Below are 21,560 nucleotides of genomic sequence, written 5' to 3'. Positions count from 1 at the left end.
ACAGTAAGTGGCAAGCCGTTTAACCTTAATGGATGTGAATATCATATCTGTCATCCAACTAAGAACAGAAGCAATTTCACAATAGAGCAACTAACCACTGTTATTGTATTAGATAACTAGATAGATCAGTGTTGTAAAATTACCACAGGGGTGAAAACAGAATAAAATAAAAGAGAGATTATCAAAGATGCTTATAATGTTAAGCCATGATATGGAGGAAAGATCTCTTCACATCTCTATGTGAAATGTGCTTCCGGGCTTCAGAAAATACAGTATGCAATACTATTTTTAATGATGTTATTCCTTCTTTCAGAGTATACAAGCCCTGTACTTCAGTCTATCCTTCTGCTTCTCACTTCATCTTTCCACAGAACCCAGAATGAATTTAACTGAATGTCCAATTAATGCAACATGTTACTGGCCAATCTAAATATGGAAGGAGTGTCTCCACGCGAATCTTCTGCAAGGCACTTCCAACATTCCTTCAGTAAAATTCGGATCATAATCAAATTATATTAGACTGAACAATGGCTTTAAGTAAAACTACCTATATAATAATAATAATAATACAATTGCTAATGGTAAATTAAACCTCCAGTCAATGTTTTATTGGCTATAAAAGACACGTAAAAAGGGGACAGCAAAGCTAGGCTTAATGATAACAGCTTTAATCCAACCTTCGCTTTTCCTGGGCTTATGTTTATCAGAAAAGATCTGAGCCCTTGAGCCCCTTCCCAAACAACTTTTCCTCCTTTATTTGTCCTTTCTAGCCTGCACACACACACATGTCCTGTATATACATATGTATGCACACACACACATGTACTGTATATACATATATATGCACACACACACACATATGCGCACACACATTCACATGCAGACACACACTCACATGTACTGTATATATATATGCACACACACTTACATACACACACACATTGACATGCGCCCACACACTCACATGTACTATATATATATATATATATATATATACACTTATACATATATATGCAAAGACACATATATATGCACACACACACATACATATGCACACACACATTCACATGTACTGTATATATATATGCACACACACATACATACACACAAACACACACACATTGACATGCGCACACACACTCACATGTACTATATATATATATATATAAATATACATATATATGCAAAGACACATATATGCACACACACTCACATGTACTGTATATATATGTATATATATGCACACACACATATGTATATATGCACACACACAGTACAGATAGAAACAGGTTCACCTTCCAGGGTCATTGTACCAGTGTATATAAAAAGGACACACTGCAAGCTGTATTCATCTCATCACAGTGACATTAAAAATCATTTAAAGGCCTGTCATTTGGAGACCAGAATGTGCCTAAGCACACAAAAGAAGAATTAAAAGAAAAAGAAAAAGAAAAAAAAAGGTTAAGCAATGTCTGAGCTCCCCGGTGACCTTATGCAAGATGGCTACCTGCAGGAAGAACCTCCACCACCGAACAATCATTTCACCGCAAACCTGTTATCTCAGTTAATTACCAAATCAGAGAGCAGTTATATATTTCTGTAATTAGGCTCTTAAAATATGATTAACATGTCTCAATTACGGCAGTGATAATTTGCATAATTTATAAGGACTCCTAATTGTGCGTGAGTTCAGATTTTAGGCTGGGTAATAACAGAACACAAAATGCATTATGCTACTGCTGAAGCATGTCTGTTTGACTGCCAATATATGGATTTGCAATTATCTCACAAACAGGGGGAAAGCCTTCCTAACACTCAAAGAAAAAGCCATGTGTTCATTTTTGAAAAATAAATGTCTGGCCTTTTTTTCCGCATTCACCTGCGCTTTTTAATTTCATGGGCAGAATGAAAACCCCAGTCGATCCCAATTCACAGAGAAAAGCTCCCAAGGAGTAACTGCTACGTGTAGCTTGTTAAGAGGAAGCAGGCTCAATAGGACATAGTTCAACTCAAGGAGTCAAAAGACCCTCCAGCTTCTCATGCTCTGAAGAAATCAGCACAGACACACGGCTCCGTAAAACATGTACGTTTCATAGCTGTGCTAAGCTTTCATTAAACACGCCAACACTACATAACTGAGCTTCACTGCAGTAAAAGCTACATACCCCTCTTTTGGTAGTGGCAATTTTCAGCCATAGAGCAGACCATATCAATTCATTAAAAGGAAGTACAACTGGAGCTTTGGCAACTGTCAAAGCACTGATGCCTCATCAGATTCAATGCAATACGTCATTTGTGACACAACAAATCTAATCAAACAGCCCTAAATGCACGTTCTGTTTTACCTAAATTGTAGCCAACAAACTTAATTCAATACTTATTTTCTGGCTCGCAAAATGCTAATTAAGAACATGAGATTGTTGTTCTAAACGTGGGTGGGTATGCTAAAATAGGAAAGGAACATTAAGAAGTAGGAATTTAGGAAATGTTCTTCATTTCCTAATGGCAACAGGCCAGCTAGCTGACTGAATTAAGACAGCTACTGACATCCAATAGGCCAGCTCCATATTGTGCACTATTTTCTGTCTCTAATGCCAGTTTTGAATAGTTTCATAAGGTCAATGTCAACTGGCTACATTTATCTTCGCTGATCCCGATCTGAAGAAAAGCAGAGGGTACACACAGCAGCAAATGCTTGCCTGCAATGTCATAATCTCCAGGTGCAGATTCATTTTTGTAGCGATAGCCATCGGTACAAAGTCTGGGTCCATCAAAAAGGAGTCAAAAAAATAAATAATTTTTAAGCTACATTTAGCATATTTTTGTAGTCAACACGCAGACGGACTGACATGCTATTCCCAGTCTTAAAAGGAAAGTATTTGGATACAGACTTGTGTTTGGCAGCGAGGCAGTTCTAAGTGTATTCAGTGGCAAACTCTTCATCAAAAATGAACCATCTGAATTCCATTTGGCCATGACTCTCAGCCTCATGCTCGTTTGAAAGCACTGAAGTGCTGAGGTGGACGGTTACAAATCAAAACATGTCACTTTTCGCCTCCGTACTCGGCCCACCGTCATCCGCGATAGACTCAGTCCCTGGTCAAACCTATTAAAGCTTCCATGGTGCATTTTAATTGACTTATATGCGTTAGAAGCAGCGTTTAGAACTGTGATAACAATCCCGCAGTCTCTAAAATGACACGAGAACATTTGTTTGAGAAGGTCTACAAGAGGACAATAAGGCCTAGAAGAGGCTAACAATGTATCTGTGGGTTCCGGTCCTCAAAATATATTATCTGCAAGACATCTACCGTCTGATTATTATGACCCCAAAATGGATTCCGTTCTGTAAATTAAGTTAAGTAGCACATTCACCAGGCTCTCCAAACATCCATTATTCTCTCTGTTACACCAGATGAGCATGAAAACTTGTGATTAAAACCTAAAATACCTTGATTTAAAATGATATCGAGCACATTTCACCAGCATCAACCACTTTCTGCTGACCCCTGAAAAACAGCATTTCAGTCAGGAAAAATAACATTATCATGCTCCTACTCAAATGACGAAATGGACCATCTCCCTGAAGTGGAAACGAATGCTCTTTAGACACGATACCGTAAAACCACCCGCAATTAAACGTGGCGTAAGAGAATTCAATGACTAAATATTCGGTCAAATATCTACAGGGTGCGTTTTGTCTGTGGCGAATTCAACAGCTCGCGGTTAAGAAGGGTTTTTTCCGTGAAACCGGAAAAGGCAGTAGGAAAAAGCCATATTAAGCTGTGGTTTTCTACAAAAAGAAGCCATTAATGGGCAATTACTCTGCTCTACCACGTTAAAAATGGCTAAATATGTACGGACTACTGTAAAAGATATTTAAAAGCTTTTATCATCTACACTATAGAGAGAAATGTTATTTTCATTCCTTTTCCTAAGAATGGCAAAATGTGCCATGACATTTCTCAAAAATAAGATATTCTGGAAAGCAATTCTTTCTTAGAGGCACTTGGAGTCTGTATGTAGTGAAGTCTAAACAAATAAGTAGCCTAATGGAACCAATTAATAGGCAAAATGTATAACAAATACGTAACATGGAAAAAAAAATATTGCAGTAAAATAGACCTCCACCCTCCAAACGAAAACTGCAGTTGTAAAATTATAAGAGCTGAGGTCACCGAGCTGAAAAAAAACAAATGATATATGGCTGTTAATTGTACAATGGCTCCAGATGGTTTGAATTTTGAGCTGTAAGCCTCTGCATATCTTCCCCCCAAAAAAGTCTTGAAAATCAGCAGGGAAAAATACTAAGTCCTTCCTCCACTGTTATTCCCCCCCCCCCCCCCTCGTTCATCCAGTTTTTTTCCCTCTTCATTCGTTTTTCATGAAGCCAATTACTGTGACACTCACCAACTATAAATAGTTGTATTAATAGAGGAGGAAATCAAAAGCTTGCACCTCCCCCTCCCCAACCAGCACCATTGTTCAAGCACTGAATATGAAAACAATGCATAATGGCTCGGTCTTTTGAAAGGCAATGCTAATTAAAAAGGCTCTCTCCTTAGACTCCACTGCAGCATTGTCAAACCGCGGCTAATTGTTCTCGGGAATAAAGGAGGGATTAATCAGGACGTTCCTGACATCGGCAACAACAATAACCACCAAAAATGAACAAAAAGTACTTTCTCAAAAGTCTCTCTCCAAGTTCTCAAAATAATGGAGCAATACATAATTCAGATTTTTACACTGCACAATATATATTTTTTTAAATAATTTACAGAATGCACTCTTAAACTTCTGCGAAGGAACACAGTAACTCTTTAAACGCTGTAACGTTCGGCAGGCAGACGGCCAATAGGGGTGAACGGTGAATATATTCAGAGTAAAAATAAATTTGTGGTCTGCAAACTTTTTCTGATGAATCTCGGCTTCTGTGTTCAAAGGAGACAGAGCCTTACAGTGTGTCACCGGGGGATTTGTGAAAGAGGAACTGTGGCTATGACAAACAAGGGCACATTCAAAGGGATTTGCCTGAAGACAGAATTAGCTCAGCAGGTATACACTTATGAAAGAGGCCATTGTTAAGTACCTGGGCTTGCGGCTACAGTCTTGATTGTCACGAAGAACAGCTTACAGTAGGATGTTCAGCATTTAAACATTTCTCAGATTTTTCTGTTTACCATAAAAGGCAAAGGATGTTTTTGAAAGGAATTCTGGGATACTCATGGACTCCACGTCATAAGAGTCTCGTTGTTTTGGTTGAAAATGATTGGTGGAGGCTGGAGAAGAACCCTGGCTGGAGTATCTGGCAGGACAAATCTGTTTTAATCCTATTTAAATTCCCTTCCTCCCTTCAGCAAAGAGCTCCTAGGGTATTTCCCAAGAAAAATGATCGATAATTCACCTCATTATTTTCATTTCAAATCATCTTAATTGGAGCTTGAAAATCACATGAAATTCCATGAAGAAAAGTGGAAAATGTTCACATTCAGCGCACCTCTTTTTTTAAAAAAAGATTTAAGCCCCTGCACAGCACCTCAGTAATGTAGGAAGTGTTTGTGTTCACCTTTGATATACTTCTGTCAATGCCAAGCACATACAAAGTCACTAACGGTGCTTACTGGTAGAGCTTCCCATGTGGTAAATAGTTGTGAAGGACACGGCTAACAGCAGGAGTCAGATCTGCTGCACAATACATAAAGGCCTCACTCAGTCCTTGCAAGTTCCATTACATAGCAGTACAGACAAAGACTTCCATCAAAGGACATTCACCAGGCTGAATTTCTACATTCAGCCTGGCCTGCAGCTTTGATTTACAATTAAATACAAGAAATGTACATCTATTTGCAATTCAAACAAGAAACATTAAGGATAACCAGGCCTTTAGGATCGGCTGGGCCCTGGAGTTCTGAACACCAACACCTGGTGACTCAGTCAAATGTATCCCTCCATCAATGTTACCAAAAACGGCAGCAAAGTTCTCCCTAGAACCCATATCACACTATACGAGACGCACAACTTCTGACAAACAGCTGAAATTTACCACCGCCTCTTGTATTCAGAAAAAAACTAACGGTGACACAGAGTTGGAGGGCTCTCATCGTGATGTTTGTTCTGTATAAATAATCCAAGCAGTGGCATGGGTCAGGGAGGTTGCCAGGCCCAATCTCAGGGGGAGGAGGGAGGGGGGAGGGGGCGGCTGGTTTGTCAGAGTATATTTTTGGACAGTCTGGCTCCGCCCCAGCTCATGTCCAAAACGCTTCATAACATGACCCAGACCGGGTGCAGAGGTGCCAACACGGGGTGAAAGTGACAACGCACTACCGCCGGTCCCTAATGCCAGTTAACTATGGGCCCCAAAACAATACACATTTCAAAACATGGGCCTATTTATTTTCCAAACCAGTTTTACTGGTCCATTTAAAAAATAAAAAAAAAAGACTTACAACCCAAAACAAGCAGTTTCGTAATTTTTTTTCACGTAAACATTTACGTGGCGATTGTAACATGTTGAAAGTTTTTAATACTAAGACCATTTCAAAAGCTGGACAATGTCTTTTTTAGTAATCAACTCCCACTAAATCTCCACAACTTCCATGAATCGGATATGAACTCAAAGTAAAAATGCGTAAACCATTCTCGTCATAAATCCGGGCCTTGAGTCATGGTTGCCGGGGCGGAGATGGAGGGAGAGAGTTTGCAGGCCCGAAACCTGACACCCACACACGTAAAACCTGATGTCTGGCTTCTCTTACCGACTCAGCTAACCTGTACATGCCAGTGTTACCAACTGCAAGGGGTCCAGAAAGGCTGTACACACACTCTCTAGTGTACACACACACACACACACACACGCACAGAGTCCACATTCACGTGTACACACACACACCTATAAGTTACACACAAACACAAACAAAGAACGCACACGCACACGCACACCTAGGTAAAATAAACAACTCAAATTCCGGGTGGAATTTCTGCATTCCTTTCAGCAGGAAAACATCAGAACATGTTTGGAATGAGGCTGCTCTGTAAAACGTGGTGGTGGTTTGGGGGGTGCGTGGGGCGGGGGGCGCGGGGGGGGGCGGGTTGGGTCTGCGTCTGGAGAAGACAAAAACAGAGCCTGGGCTTAAATAAAGTGTTCCTTCCTCCTCCTGTCCTCGGGCCTGATATACACCGCCGTGCTTGTTTATACTGTGCCGTGGTCTAGTCCGCGTCACCCCGCCTGTCTCAGTAAAAATACACAGAGGGGGTCAGGAGTTCAGGGCCTGGTTTGCTTGGGGTTGGCATTCTCCGCTGCCCAAGCTGTCAGCCGCGGCGGTGTAGCGCCTGGGCGCCGGGGGGGGGGGGGGGGCTGCCGGTTCAGCGCGTCACGGCCTGCGAACTCGGCAAAAATAAGGGGGGGCCGCCAAGCCGGATGTGAAAAGCAACGCCGTCATCGCCCCCCCATCCCAAAAAGCGCTCTACTCAGAACCCGACCGGAGACGTTCGGCTTTTGCTCGGTGACATTTGGACTCGGATTACTGGGATTCCTCGCGCCGCTTCTCAGAACTCGACCGGCGAACGCGCGGCTCGCGGTATGCGAGTTTCACAAGTCGTCCTCAGTCTGTTGTTAGCATTTCTCTGCTTTGAATAAACTCCCCAGCACAGAACGTATTGCCTCCCTCAACATCACTGCTCTGGAAATATCAAAGCAATCCATCAAATTAGAAGCCTACAGCATCAAAAACAAAATAATGATCAATGTCGAGCCATTTCCAGGCTATACATTTTCCTCGCGTGCAACAGCTTTATAAGTACGCAGTCTGAAAACATTAGAAAAGGAGTCCTTTCCTTTCGAAAAGCAACACTTTTTCCCGCCCCTTTAGGTGCAGAAATTATTTCATGAGAGTATGAGAAGGCAGGCATGCAGGCAGAAGCTAGCAGGGACGGTCCACAGCCCTGCTCTGCTGGTCTGTTGACACTTGTGTTCCGATGCTGCAAACTTGTGGAGTGTCTCCAGTCACACAGCACTGCTTCTCCCCCTGACAAACACGCCGGCTCCAGATTTAATGGCCGCTCCTTTGCAATCCACCAGGGACCTGGCCGCAACAATGTAAAACTGGGGAGAGTGGCTGAGTCTTTAAAAAATATAAAAAGAACTGACAAAAATCGCTGTTCCCATTTCACACTGTGCTCAGCACATTTCCAGTAAATGTCAGCTGCAAGTTTGAGTCATTTTCTCTCTCTCGGTTTGGAGAATAACTTCAGCATCGCCTGCACGGTGTAAAAATGTAGCCCTTAAATTATGAAGAGGGATTGAAGCCTGGCACAGCACAGATATGAATTCCCGAAGAATATAAGGCAGCACTTGAAGGTAAATATTAACATTGCGTTTGATACAGGAGTCTGTAATTGCCTGATATTTTTAGCCCTGCATCAGTGTACAGTATGTTGTTGCAACTGCCATTCAAAGACTAATGATGAAGGTAGCATTAAATAATAACGAGGGATCTTCAAAAAATAATAAACCCAGGGAAAGTGTATTAAAGAATTAAACTGGCCTTGTACCTTGTAAAGGTCATCCACTTCATACTTGGCTTGTCCAACCAAACATTTTCCATGGGTTTTATTTTCAACACCTTAATAAATCACTCCAGGGAAATGAATAAAAATTCAACTCCAACCAATATATAAATGTAAAACAATAAAAATACAGTGAACTGGCAATCATTTTTCAGAGAATACCCATGGTGCACTTTAAGTGGGCTTTGAACCTTCATCAGAAAGTTTACCAGGCCTAAAATAATACATGAAACGCGTCTTTCAAACATTGAGCATCGCACATAAAAATGAAGCGATGTATGCAATCGCAATCCCCAGAGCAATCATTTGAGGTGTCCAAAAATAGTCATAAATATGTGGCTGTGTTTTTCATAAATATTTGATATTCAAAAACAAAACATACAGCAGATGAGAAATCTGGCTTGGCGCTGACAATAAACTGAAACTGTAATGAAGATGGGGGAAGCATTTTTCTTACTGAAACATGCAGACAACTCAGAATCTGACCATTTTCAACTACAGTGGTCGAAGGCCAAGAATAATAGGGCCACCGCCTCCTTCCATAGCAGACTTGTCTTGACTTTTCAGCTATTTTGGCAGCCAGCCAACCGATGCAAGTCATAGTTTAACAAAAGAGATTTTTTCTAAGCTGTGGCAGCATACAGTTTGGTTATAAGAACAAAACTGCATTCTCTTATTAAGTTACATTGTGAAAAACAGTTTTAATATAACTTTGAGGCCTCTTCCATACACTGAATTGCGATTTTATTTCGAGATTCATGGATTAAGACTGGAAGGGGCATTTATTGAAAAATATTTAAAAGCATCGCAATATTTAAAAGCATCAAAGGACTGACACATAGCATGTCAAGCACAGCTTAATTCTACCACCCGAAATGTATTTGTGCAAAAACACAGCTCAAATACAACTTTCAGTTCACTTACAATAATTGAATTGCTATTTTATTTATAAATTCATGCATTAGAAGTGGAAGGAGGAACTACAGAATAGAAAATATTTAAACAGCACAAAAATCAAGTCATTGATACACAGCTTGTCATGTAAAGTTTAATTAAAATAACAAGATTGCTAAGCTGGAGACACACAAATATGTTTTGATAACCACCAGAATTTAAATATTGATTTAAGATGGTCACGACGATGACACTTATTTGTGGCGTCAACATTAGTGCGCATTCTGTCCACTATTTGGATGTTAAAATGCTACCATTCATTGATGAAAAGATTCCAGGAAAAAGCTTCATATCTCAAACAACTTGTGTCTTATTGCCTGTCACTTCACGTAATAAGTCTGTAAATTTGTTTATAGCAGATCTAACTGATACTTATTCCATCTGTTTTGCCAACAACCTAGGTAATCCCCTTTTGCTAAATAGTATTTTACTTCACTAACATAATATTGTCAGATACTGTAGTTTATAAAATTGTATTTTTCTAGCAAGATAGTCAGCTGAATAATGCCTACCTGTATATTTATTTTAATAACACAGTTAAAATAAAGGAAGCTCCTACACAAGATTATTCTGATTGTATTCCACTGCTCTTCCCACAGACATTAAACACTGCATTCATCCATTTTATATCAGAACAAAAGCTTTTCCCCAGTATCACAGCTCGAATATTTCAGTCACATGACTATACATTACTTGTTACGTGCTATACACGACGGTGCACCATTGTGACGACACCTTTGGCTTTAACACCAGTAACGGTAAATCACGAAGCGCAGTGGCACATAAGCGTGGTTCTCGTCATGATGGAGAGAAAACGCTGCCTTCAACAAAGCCTGGCTACAGTCGCCTTGCGAGACAAAACCGGGATGGGGGGTCTCAACTTGAAAGTGAAAGAAAGTCCCCTGCAGGGCTTTTTATCTCCAGAAGCCAAGTGCAAGATGCCCCCACCCCACCAGCCAGAATGCAAACACAAGTAGTGGCGAAGCTAAATAAACATAACAATCACAAACTAATTCAAAACCTCCCTAAACATTTTCCACCTTTTCATTTGTTTAAATGAGTTTACAAAACTGAATGCCCCACACTCATAGCCCACCAGTTACTCTTCTTTTTCTTTTTTACCCCATTTTGTTTTTTAAGACCAAAGAAAATGGGACCCACCTCCCCATCCCCTTCCCATACTCCTGGCCCCCCAGTCACTGGTTGCCAACAGTGGGAGAGAAGCCAGGGTGAACCGTCAGGAAAAGGTCCAAATCACTTTGTTCTCCATCCAGATACGAACTCTGGATGAACCCAGGGAGAAGCCGGGGAGAGCTGCACCAGGCATAACTCATACACTCCTCCAAGAAGCTGGCTAAACAACAGAAACAGAAGAGAAAATCCACAGGCGCAAAGGCCCCCTGCTCTTCTGAGACAGGAGTCGATTCACGGTGCAAGGAGGCGGGGGTTTGGGGGATTCGGGGGGAGAGGGGGGGGGCAGTAATACGGCATGCTAATACAGCAGCTTTTAGCAGTGGGCCCAGCGCCAGTAGCCTCAGAGCAACAAAATGAATGAATCTCAGCAAATTACGCTTTGGGGCTAATTAGGGAGGAGATATGATCTTCGCTACCTAGCCTCGATACACTTTCATGTCATGTGGCGGTTAGCGGTCATGAAATTCACAGCAGATATCACATCAGGCCCAGGTCCTGAACTGAGCTGCAATGATTTTGTCTTACCATGTTAAACCTGTGATCTAATTTAAAACATAACATTATTTACAGAACTGTTTTAGAGGAGTATGATGTACAGGAATTGTAAACATTGCACTACTTAAGACACAAATCTGACCAAATCTTTATTCACACACACACACACACACACACAAACTTGCACGTACCTACATTCATGACGTACACATAAAATGCAGCTACATCTCAAGAATGTACACAGCACTCGCTATCCAGGATTTAATAATACAGTCAAACAGAAATGCGAATAAAATGTCAAGTTTCCCCCTGGTTTACAGGGGATGAAAATAAAGAGTACACAGCTCAAGGCAATGGAGGCAAGAGCAACCCTAAGGACTTCAGTACGCCAGGCAGGAGGATATGAACTAAACCAGGAGGGCTCATAGGTAAATTTCAGCCTTCTCATGGCCTTTCCGCTGCAGCTCCTGATTGACAAATGTCACCGTACCCTACCGACCCACCACGCCGGCCAACAGCAGGCTGCAGAGCAAACGGTGGTCGATCCTCTGAAAATACCACGGCACCACAGAGCACCTCTGCAATAACGGGATGTATCAACCCCCCCCCCCCTCAGAGGAAGAGCTGAATCAGGAATCACACACTGTACGAATCTACCCGCGAATAAAGAGCCCCATCAACGCGGCGTTTCGGGCACAACAGACACAGCTGCATGCCACCGCCGGTCTATTTGCGCAGAATTTATTTCTGTTCACCTCCGTCAAGGATACCACCTCTGTTATTGTCGTCATTTTCTCCTCGCAACGTTAGAAACAGGCCGCGATAAATATCCATATTGGCTTTATTACGACGGAGACGCGGTGGGCAGCAATCTCAGCGGCTGTGTGATCTACATCCCGCCCTGTCCCCGCTGATGACCCCCGCCGCAAAGAGGGAAAGAGACAGAACGCGCCGTCGTGACGCAAAGCCAAAGATACGCTTCTGGATTTGCAGTTGGAAGCACTGAGGTGCTAAAGTCGCATCAGTAGGATGTCGACTGTGTCCCTCACTTTGCCTCTAATACACTGTGACATTTCTGTCCTATGTTGTCAACAGTATCAGCGAGGCCGCCTTTCCAGCATCATGTAGCCTAAATAATAACCAAGCACTTAAAAGTTTCAGAACCTCGAATGCTTCGTTGAGAAACTACAGAATTGAATAAAGATGTAATATTTCCCACCATGCAGAAACCTACATAAAAAAACATATCCAATTCATATCGTGACAGCAGATATTAATAACAATAGATATTAATACTGTAAGTTCTATACGATGAGCCATGTTTTGTAATTTAGCGTCTTCATCATAAAAATGATATTCAAAACAATGCAAAATTATCACATTTAAATCTAACACTGGAAATTAATATGGAACAAAAAAAAAAAAAAGATGATAGTACTTAAAATAAAAAATAAAAAAAAGTCTAATGCTTAATGAATAAGAAATACAAGTTGGTCTTTTACCTGTTTTTTCTTTAATTTCGCATAAGACGTTGAAGAGAGCAGGCTTCATTCTATGGCAATTCAGTGCGTGTTTCCTAAAATGCAACAGATATCCGCACTTAACAGATTTAAAAACACAATGTTTGAAATTACAGCATTTTTTAGTTTTCATAGACAAGGTAAGAATTCAGCAGTAGCTGTCATAACATATACAACGGAAGGCAATAGTATTTTTATAGTATATTGTAAATTTGCACATACTCCAATAATGAACTGCAGTACACATACTTTTTAGGTGATGTATCATTAATGTAACCACAGCAAAGTTTAAAACCAAAATATTACTTCACAACAAACTTGTTTTCCCAAATGATGGATGTAAAGACATATCAATGAGACATAAAATACTGACACACAATAATAATAGGCCTAATAATAAGAAGAATAATATATCATAAACTATTTGTGGTGTTATACATCCATTTCATACAACAGAGCATGCAAATTATATTGTCCAAAGAATTAAGAAAGTAATTTTGAGGCCATACACTCAAACTCACACAAAATCTCTCTCACACACACACACACACACACACACACACACACACACACACACACACAATATATATATATATATATATATATATATATATATATATATACACACACATGTCGAATATGTGAAGAAGCTAAGTTTACAGATTTAGATTCCAATATTTTTATATTCTTATTTACTTTCTGTTGATTAAGTCTTGCACCATGAAATGGTTGTTATGACGTGCTTTTATATTATTAATCATTAGTAGACTAATTTTGGAATGCATGAGTATTCCCCGTTTTTAATATTAAAATGTTTACTCCTAGAGCAGGCATAATACCTATATTTAACCTTAATTGATTCGCACTTTATAAGTAGTAGGCTATTTTGCATTTTATAAACCAAAATCAGACTACACAAAAATAAACACATCCATTTTATGGTTTTCAGATTGACAAAACAAATAGCATGTACGTTTCTTCGTGGTTAAATAACTTAAGACATTTTAAGTGTGTTCATATTATTTTAAGAGTAGCCTACTTTGACAGCGTAATCTGTAAACAATGTACGTGGCCAACTGCGCACGTGTTACAGCATAAACTAATACACAACCCCGACTTGTTTTGTTGATTTACTGCAATAAATGGCAATACAATATGGAGGTATTAACTTCATTCTGAAAATACTATGACGCGCGATAAACCCGTGTGATACCGTTTACGTTAATATTGTTTTAATAAACCAAAAACTCTAATCTATATTTTTTTATAGGATTTCTACTTTACCTACGTTCATAAATTTCTGGCCCTACTGTTTGTCACTCGTGCGCTAAGTAAAAGTGTTAATTTTCATACGAATCGTTTATTTAAACTAAATATCAATGGGACGTAAATGAATAATCCCCGCAGCTACATACACCCGTTATATGTAGCGCGCAATGTGTAATCTCATTTGTAGCTAAATGTGAAATGACAAGAAACTGAGAAGATAAGTAGCCTAGCTCGCAGAAAAACAGCGACAAAACTGCCATACGAATCATACCAATCTGCCAGTGTTTTTAAAAGTTTATCTAATTTTTCGAAATTACCCGGTCTTTGAATTATTTGTCAATATTGTTTTAAAATGTAACGATCTAGCTACTTAGTTGTGTTTAGTGCAGTTGGAGGTTGGGCGAGTGGCGGGCGATTGTGGGACCAGGGGGTGGGTAGCCTATAAATTGATCCTGGCTAGTAAACGTTGGCTAATTGTTTTAGGGTCCATAATTACGCAGTCGTAATTGCTCATTTCAGCATTCAATGAGAAATGTCACTTAAGAAATGTAGCTAGGTGGCTATGACAAACATGGAGTACACGGCATCTCGACTGGCCGCTTACCTGGCCTGCGCTTCGTCCAGACTTTGGTCAGTTATGGTCATGATTTGCTGTAAAATGTCTCCAATGTCCTGTTTTCTGCCATCTCCGTCTGTCCCTCCAGTTCCATCCTGCATATGCTGAGAAAGGCCGGGGTGTCCGGCCATCCCCACTCCGTGAGAGTGCATCAACCGCGGCTGGTCGTCCATCTCAGGCTTCTTCTATGCCTCACTCCCGCTTGACAAGCACGCTTCTCTCTCGGGCTAAAGGAATATCCCGAGAAATTCCTTTGGATCTCAGTCCGTCTCTCCCTCTCTCGCTCCCTCTGTGCTCTCCTTGGACCAGAGAGGGAAAGGAGTACAGGCAATAAAAGCTGGTCTCGCTGTCTCCCAGCTGGTCTGAGTGAAATCTGATCTGAACTGCTGCTGTTGCTTTTAGCCACTCCTGCTCTGCAAAGAAAAAATCAGGTTCAACTTTAAATCTGAGTGCTAATCCCGTGTAACAACGATGGCTGTGGCTTGTCGAAAACGTGGACTTTTTCCTTCGAAGGCTCTCACGCGTCTGTAGCAGGTTTTTGAATATCCTCTGCACAGGTTTGATTGCCTTGGGTACTATCCGCCGCTTTTGTTTAGCCCAGGACTGGCAACTGACACATAGCGAGAGTATGGAGACCAAACCCCGCCCGCGAGACATGATTGGAGGAGGAGACGGTGTAACCCCGCCTCTCCGCGCTGATCATGAAACGTCAATCATCATACAGGGAAGGTGGGACGCTGTAATAAGTTTAAAGATGTGGTGTTAGCTCTAGGACAGGTCGGGGTGGCAACATCGTGATGGATTGAACCTGAACTTGAAATAAATAACGGTCCTTGACACAGGAGGTCTGCTCTTGTCTCCCACTCTGAGTAGAGAAAGACCCCCATTTTCTCCAAAGCTGTCCGTTTAATTATCTAGGCCATTGCCAAGAAATAGATTTATCCCTGCATTTTATAAAAATGTAATCAAAACAATTGACTTTTCCATTCATATAGTATTAAACGTTATTATATAATTAAGCAAATCAATTTTGGACTCATGAAAGATTGATCAATGTACAGTATATTCTGAGATGATATGTAAAAAATAATAATTAGCAAATTTTTTGTAAACATTTATTTGTACGTTTATGTAAGCTATTGTTTGTGGAGCACTGTTTTATTTTATGACTTTTTGTGACTTTTCACTTTCCTATTATGCGAGGCTGCCTGGAAAGGCTGTACATTAGGGAATATTGCGGGGGCCCCTTCATGTGTGGCACTGACCCATAGCAAGTGAGCATGTGTTGGGGCCCGTGTCTGCCCGGGCTGAACACAGCCTCCCCCAGACCCAGTGGGACCCACAGCCTCCCCCCACAGCCACTGCTCATACACAGTCTGATTACAGGGGGCCTGGAGGACCGGGGCCACAGTGCCAGACAGGTATGAGTTCGGTCCCCCCACCCAATATTTTTAGTCTGAATCATTTTTCAGCAAAAACAAAAAAAGAGTGTCACATTCCTCCTGTGTCATCCGATTCAGTTTATTCTTGGCCATTAAAAAATGATAATTGGAATGTTTTGTACAGGTCCGGTCGAGAGAGACTGATTTTATGACCGCGTGATTATCAGAAGCATAATTGCTCTCCCTTTACTCCCGGCACTCCGTACAGAGATAAATGATCTCCTCGCAAATGGTTTTGCGTCATTGAGCTGAGGAACAGAGACAGTCAAAACTCTGAACGCTTCGATGGCCGTAAAAAGCCAGCAACAGCTTATTAATTATTCAGTGTAATTTATTTCGCCATTCTACTGTAATGGACAAAGGAGTATTCTTTTAAATAACATCATACTGTACTTGCCATATAAAGGATGCATTAACCACATAGTAATGGCCACTAATATATTAAGTTCTAAGGCTGCTTAGATTTTGAATCCAGGATCTTAGTGTTTTCATATTGAAAAAGAGCATATGAAAAACCGGATAGCTTAATACATTTTACGCAGCAGCTTCGTGCTTCATTTTCAGGAAATAAAAAAGTGTCAAGGTAGATTATATTAGCTTGATTATTTCCATTTCAATACCTGGGAAGTTCTGGGTAACCATGAACTGCTGATGTCTAAAGGGAACCTTTTTCATTTTACAAGCATCCACTTGTTTCTTGCGCAATGATACAAAACAAAAATCCTATTGCGAAGCCTGTGCCCTGGTGCTGGGATGTCAGAGTTAATAGAGGATAGCACATCCACAATCAATGTCATCTAGAGAGTGGACGCATGGCCTACAAGCTTTCAGCAAAAGTGTGCAGTAAGCCTATCATCGCTAATATCGGCAAGAACCAACGGAAATCTTCACTCGGATGTTAAGGAACTGTGTTGGAAGCACACGTTTGGACTTCAGTGATTTAGCTTTGTACAATTGTATATATTTTTTAAATGAATATGCTTAATGTGTCCTGTATTTGCCTGTGGTACTGTTCTGGTGTGGGGGAGGGGGTAAAACTAGAGTTGCAGGAAAAATATTTGTGCTGTTTTGAAAAAAATAGATTTCCATACTGTTTAGTAACATATTTTTTCTGTGAGCGATTTCCATTACCATCAGTCCTGTAAGGGCAAAGCTGACTCATATTGAGGTGACAGAGTAGCAAAATATATTGGATGTGAAAATATCCCTTTTGACAGTATATAAATAAAACCTTCCTTGCCGTTTCAGATCAACGCCGTTTTTGCGAGTTGATATATTTGCCGCAACAATTTTATTCTAACCAGGAATTGCCATTTTGTCCTGTGTGTGTCCTGTCCACTTATCTGATAAATTGTTGAATGCATCTTGTTGGTCTGAAACCTTCAATGTATCATGTAACAACGCTGTTCCTTTAAATCCAAAAGGAGAAAGCAACAGCTGCATCTGCTGCAGTCAATACCAATTGCCACAAACAAATCGATACCCTCTGATGACTTTGTAGAGTGAGAAAGAAAATGCCCCCGATTTGAAGTCTGTAGAAGATTGCTCGAAATGACCAAATGGCCTCTTCTCCCAGAAAAAAAAGGAAACAAATAACAACCATTTTCTTGGTTATGTTGGCCAGCAGGTGTAAATTGAACACAATGTAGGCTGGGTTAATTTGATATAACACAACATCTCCCACCCCCTCCCCTACTGCGGTCCTTCCGATGCAGCTATGGTTATTCCAGGAGCTTTCAAACAGCCCTGTCAGATATAACACCTTAGTGGAAGGAGCACTCTGGCCCCGCCCTCCATGCCTCCCTATAGCATATATGATTGGATGATGAGTGACAGAGGGAACTGCCTACCTCACTCAGGGTTCTTTCACCGTCTCTTTTCTCCATATCATTCATTTAAAGGGATGAAATCCATTGATTCCAACGTCAATATAATGTACTACATCTGTGCTGTGGGATAAGGGATCCTTACATATGAACCTGGTATCTTGTAATATTACATTTGCAACAGATTTTATTATGCATACTTTATAATATTGTAGTCCAATTTACCAAATCACTTAATAAACAATTCTCAAAAAATATCATTAGCATTGCATATATTTACAACATATTTTGGTTAGGCCCCATTTCAAAATAAAGTGATATTAGATCAAACAGGCTATGAAATATGGCAAACTCCCGGCAATGTCTCATCAAGGATAAAGTGTCGCAGGAATTAGTTTAAAAACGAAGAATTTCAATATGACAGCCGCGTGAACATCACACAGACAATTAATCCCCTCCAAGCCCAGTAGAATAAATGTATATATTCGGTCCACCACCGTAGGTCCTTTTCGGAGCCAGCTTTGAGCAAATCCGAGCTGACAGTGTTGCAGTCAGCAGTGCATCCGTTGACACAACTTGGTGCTGAAGACAGGACTCCATCTTAGCTGCCTCAGGTCATTTCTCATAATGGACTGAATGCGAATGGATTTGCGCTAGGCTAGCCCCTCGATTTGACAGAACCCGTCACCGCGGTGGGTGCGCCCAACGTGTTTCTTTTTCTTTTGCTCATCCCTTTTTATTCGTTATCGGGTTCTCTCTCTTGCGCGGGTATGCCAGCTCACCGTAAACGGGACAGGAGAGGAAGTGTGTGGCTCTTCTGTGGGTCTGAACCGCGAGATCCGCGGGGCCGCTGAAACGTAACGCGCAAGCCGGGTCAAATGATGCATGGGACCGCAATCTGCACAATGAGGACAACAGGGAAGCAACGGCACAAAACCCCCAACACTCATTCAATCTGACTGCTCTTTAATAACACCGGAGACTGTAGCATGGGTTCCTTTTCACAGAGCCAAACCCAAAGTCTTTGGCTGTATGCTATCCCTGATATTTTTTTGTTCATTTATTTTTTTAGAATATTTCAGTTTAATGAATTAATTATATCCGAGTTTTAATCGCATTGTGGCCGTTACCGTGCTCACTTGTGTGTGTGTGTTGTTTAGACACCCAGGCCACCTGCTGAAAACATACTCGAAAACATTCACAGTTACTGATATTATCATCCATGTAGCCATTGCTGTGCTCACTTTTGTTGTAAGATTATTATCATTACTGCATTTCCCTTCCCAATGGCAAGAAAAAAATATATGAACACAGACTGACACGCCAAGATTTCTCTTTCATCTCTGTAAGCGCCCGCTCCCTCCCAAAATCCCCAGCCCCCCTCCATTAAGCAATATTTATAGCAACTGTAGGTGCTTCAGAAATGAAGTCTGTTTTTGTAGTTAGTTATGCAGTAATGTGCCCCTATGGAGACGCTTGCATTAAAAGGAACGGACATAAAGTGGGTTGTTTTGTTCTTCTGACACCGCTGTTGATGTGTCTGAATATGAACAGGCGAGCGACTCATCCAGCTTTCTCATTGCAGATGCGAGACCCCATTGTGCCCAGATCCATGTGAATACCCACTATGACCAGTCACTGGAATACCTACTGTGCCCATATTCATTAGATCACCCACCATGGCAGGATTCATTGGAATATCCATTGTGCAGAGATAGACTGGAACACCCATTGTGTATTCCCAGAGTCATTAGAATGGCCATTGTGTATTCCCAGTCAGCGGAATACCCACTGGAACTGGGGTTGAAATAGCCGATTAGGAGGCCCAGAACAAGTGTGGGCCTCCATATTACCCTCCAAACCACAGCTGAAAAGCCAATTATAGATTATGTTATGGCAAGTCTATCAGACCTGCCTTTGGTTAGGCCCTGTGGTCAATTTAATGATTAAAATCTCAGTGGTCGTTAACACTTCCCGGAAACCCATGTACTGCCACTGAGTTTGCTTGCCCAGACACATTAGAAATAGATTTCCAGAGGCCCAATCAGAGCCCGGCTCCAAAACCCAGCCAATCTGGAGAGACCAGGAGCAGTGTCAGGGTATAATTATGTCATTATATGAACAGCACTCTGGAGCAGGGACTTGGGGGGTGAGTGAAGTATGGCTTTGCTCTGGACTTGGAGGTTTTCAGCTCTGTATGTGAGGAGGAATATTGTTGGGGAACAGCACTTTACTGCTATGCCAGTATAACCCTATAAATGGGAACAATTGTTTTTAATGTTCAGGAATAATTTGCTCTGATATTTGTCATTTCCACTGCTCTGGATAGTAAAACATGGTTGATATGAAATGAACAGTTTGCTATTGTATGGTATGTCTACGGGTACTATTTGTTTTTTGCATTCCTAATATTGAGTATTTTTATATATCTTTATTCCAGAAAGCTGCACGGACAATGTACTTGTAGGCCTGACATTATTCCAGTTAAAAGGAAGTTGTCGTGTTAAAAATGAAAACAAACCACACAACCTTTCTTTGCTTCTAGCATTGGGCAAAGGTTGTGTTTCTCTGGCATGCACTAATCCATTATATTATATCACTATACTGTAAAGTATAGTTCCTTTTTTTAAGAGGGTGCCCCTGTCCCTTGAACTATTGTTATTTACATAGAGCAATCTGTTGTCTCAATGACCTGTCTATTAGCACCTAAATGATGAATAGTAATGTCTAAACAAGACCACCAACTAATGAATTTTTCTAACACAAATTGAACAACTGGTCATATTTTAACAGTGGGTTTTCTTAGGTTTTGTCTTGTGAATTCAGGTGATAAAAAGCTTTCATAATAATTATTTAATCATTTAAAAGAAAAGAAAAACAGCGTGTAAGGTTTAAAATAAATGAAGTCTACGTTACGCCTCTTGACTAATACAGAAGGAGTGAATACGGAGGCACTCTTGTAAAAACATGCAAAGCAGGTCCTCTGTGTTTGTCTGGGACCTTGACAGATAGGTTGTTTTTCTCATTAACACCAGGATTGATGTTTCAACAGTATTGATACTCCACAGCACAGTCACACTAACCAATACAGGATTTACACTGCTGGAAGAAAGCACTTCTCCTCCTGTTGTGCCTTTGGTTAAATTGATCAATGCTTTTCTCATTTGGCCTGGAACAGGGGACTGGGGAGGTCATAAAAGAATTGGTGTGGTTCAGCGGATCATAATGCTGGGGTTTCCACCTGAAGCCGCACATCCAGGGAGCTGAGACCCTGCTGCAAACTGTATGAAGACACACAAAGAATCATCCACTCGTGTTTCAAAATTAGCGGTTAGCACAAGTAGCGGTTCACGCTAACTCTAACATCTTTCAAATTTCTTTCGATACATTTCTGGGTTTTTTTTATTTGTTATGTAGTTCAAAAACATGAATACTATACTATACACAGATTATACAAGAACTATACTATAGTACTATATGATACAAGAACAAGAAGAACAGACAAGATATAAATACTTTACAGCTAGACTATTCTTTCGCAGAGTTTATCGAGAAGGTTCAAGTAAATATGCATCATTCTGATTCGTAATTCATTTTGGTTATGGTCTATTTGGAATAGACAAAATACCAAAAAATCTGGCCACAGTTGTATTCATGTTTGTATTGCAGTTATCAAGAC

General features: G+C 40.8%; 1 protein-coding gene across 2 annotated transcripts in view; it reads right to left on the bottom strand.

Moving 5' to 3' along the window:
* LOC133128775 (pre-B-cell leukemia transcription factor 1-like) overlaps window positions 1–15,250 on the bottom strand; it is a 78,619-nt gene extending 63,369 nt beyond the window's left edge. For both annotated transcript variants that reach the window (XM_061242544.1, XM_061242545.1), the window contains exons 1-2: window positions 14,602–15,250; window positions 12,711–12,784 (exon numbers count right to left, since the gene is read on the bottom strand). In XM_061242544.1, the coding sequence (XP_061098528.1) occupies window positions 12,711–12,784; window positions 14,602–14,786 (259 nt within the window). In that variant the 5' untranslated portion in view covers window positions 14,787–15,250. The remainder of the gene's footprint in view (window positions 1–12,710; window positions 12,785–14,601) is intronic.
* Window positions 15,251–21,560: the final 6,310 nt, after the last annotated feature.

Source organism: Conger conger, chromosome 5 (genome assembly GCF_963514075.1).
Source record: "Conger conger chromosome 5, fConCon1.1, whole genome shotgun sequence".
Lineage (NCBI taxonomy): Eukaryota > Metazoa > Chordata > Actinopteri > Anguilliformes > Congridae > Conger > Conger conger.
This window is presented reverse-complemented; position numbering and strand designations above follow the sequence as displayed.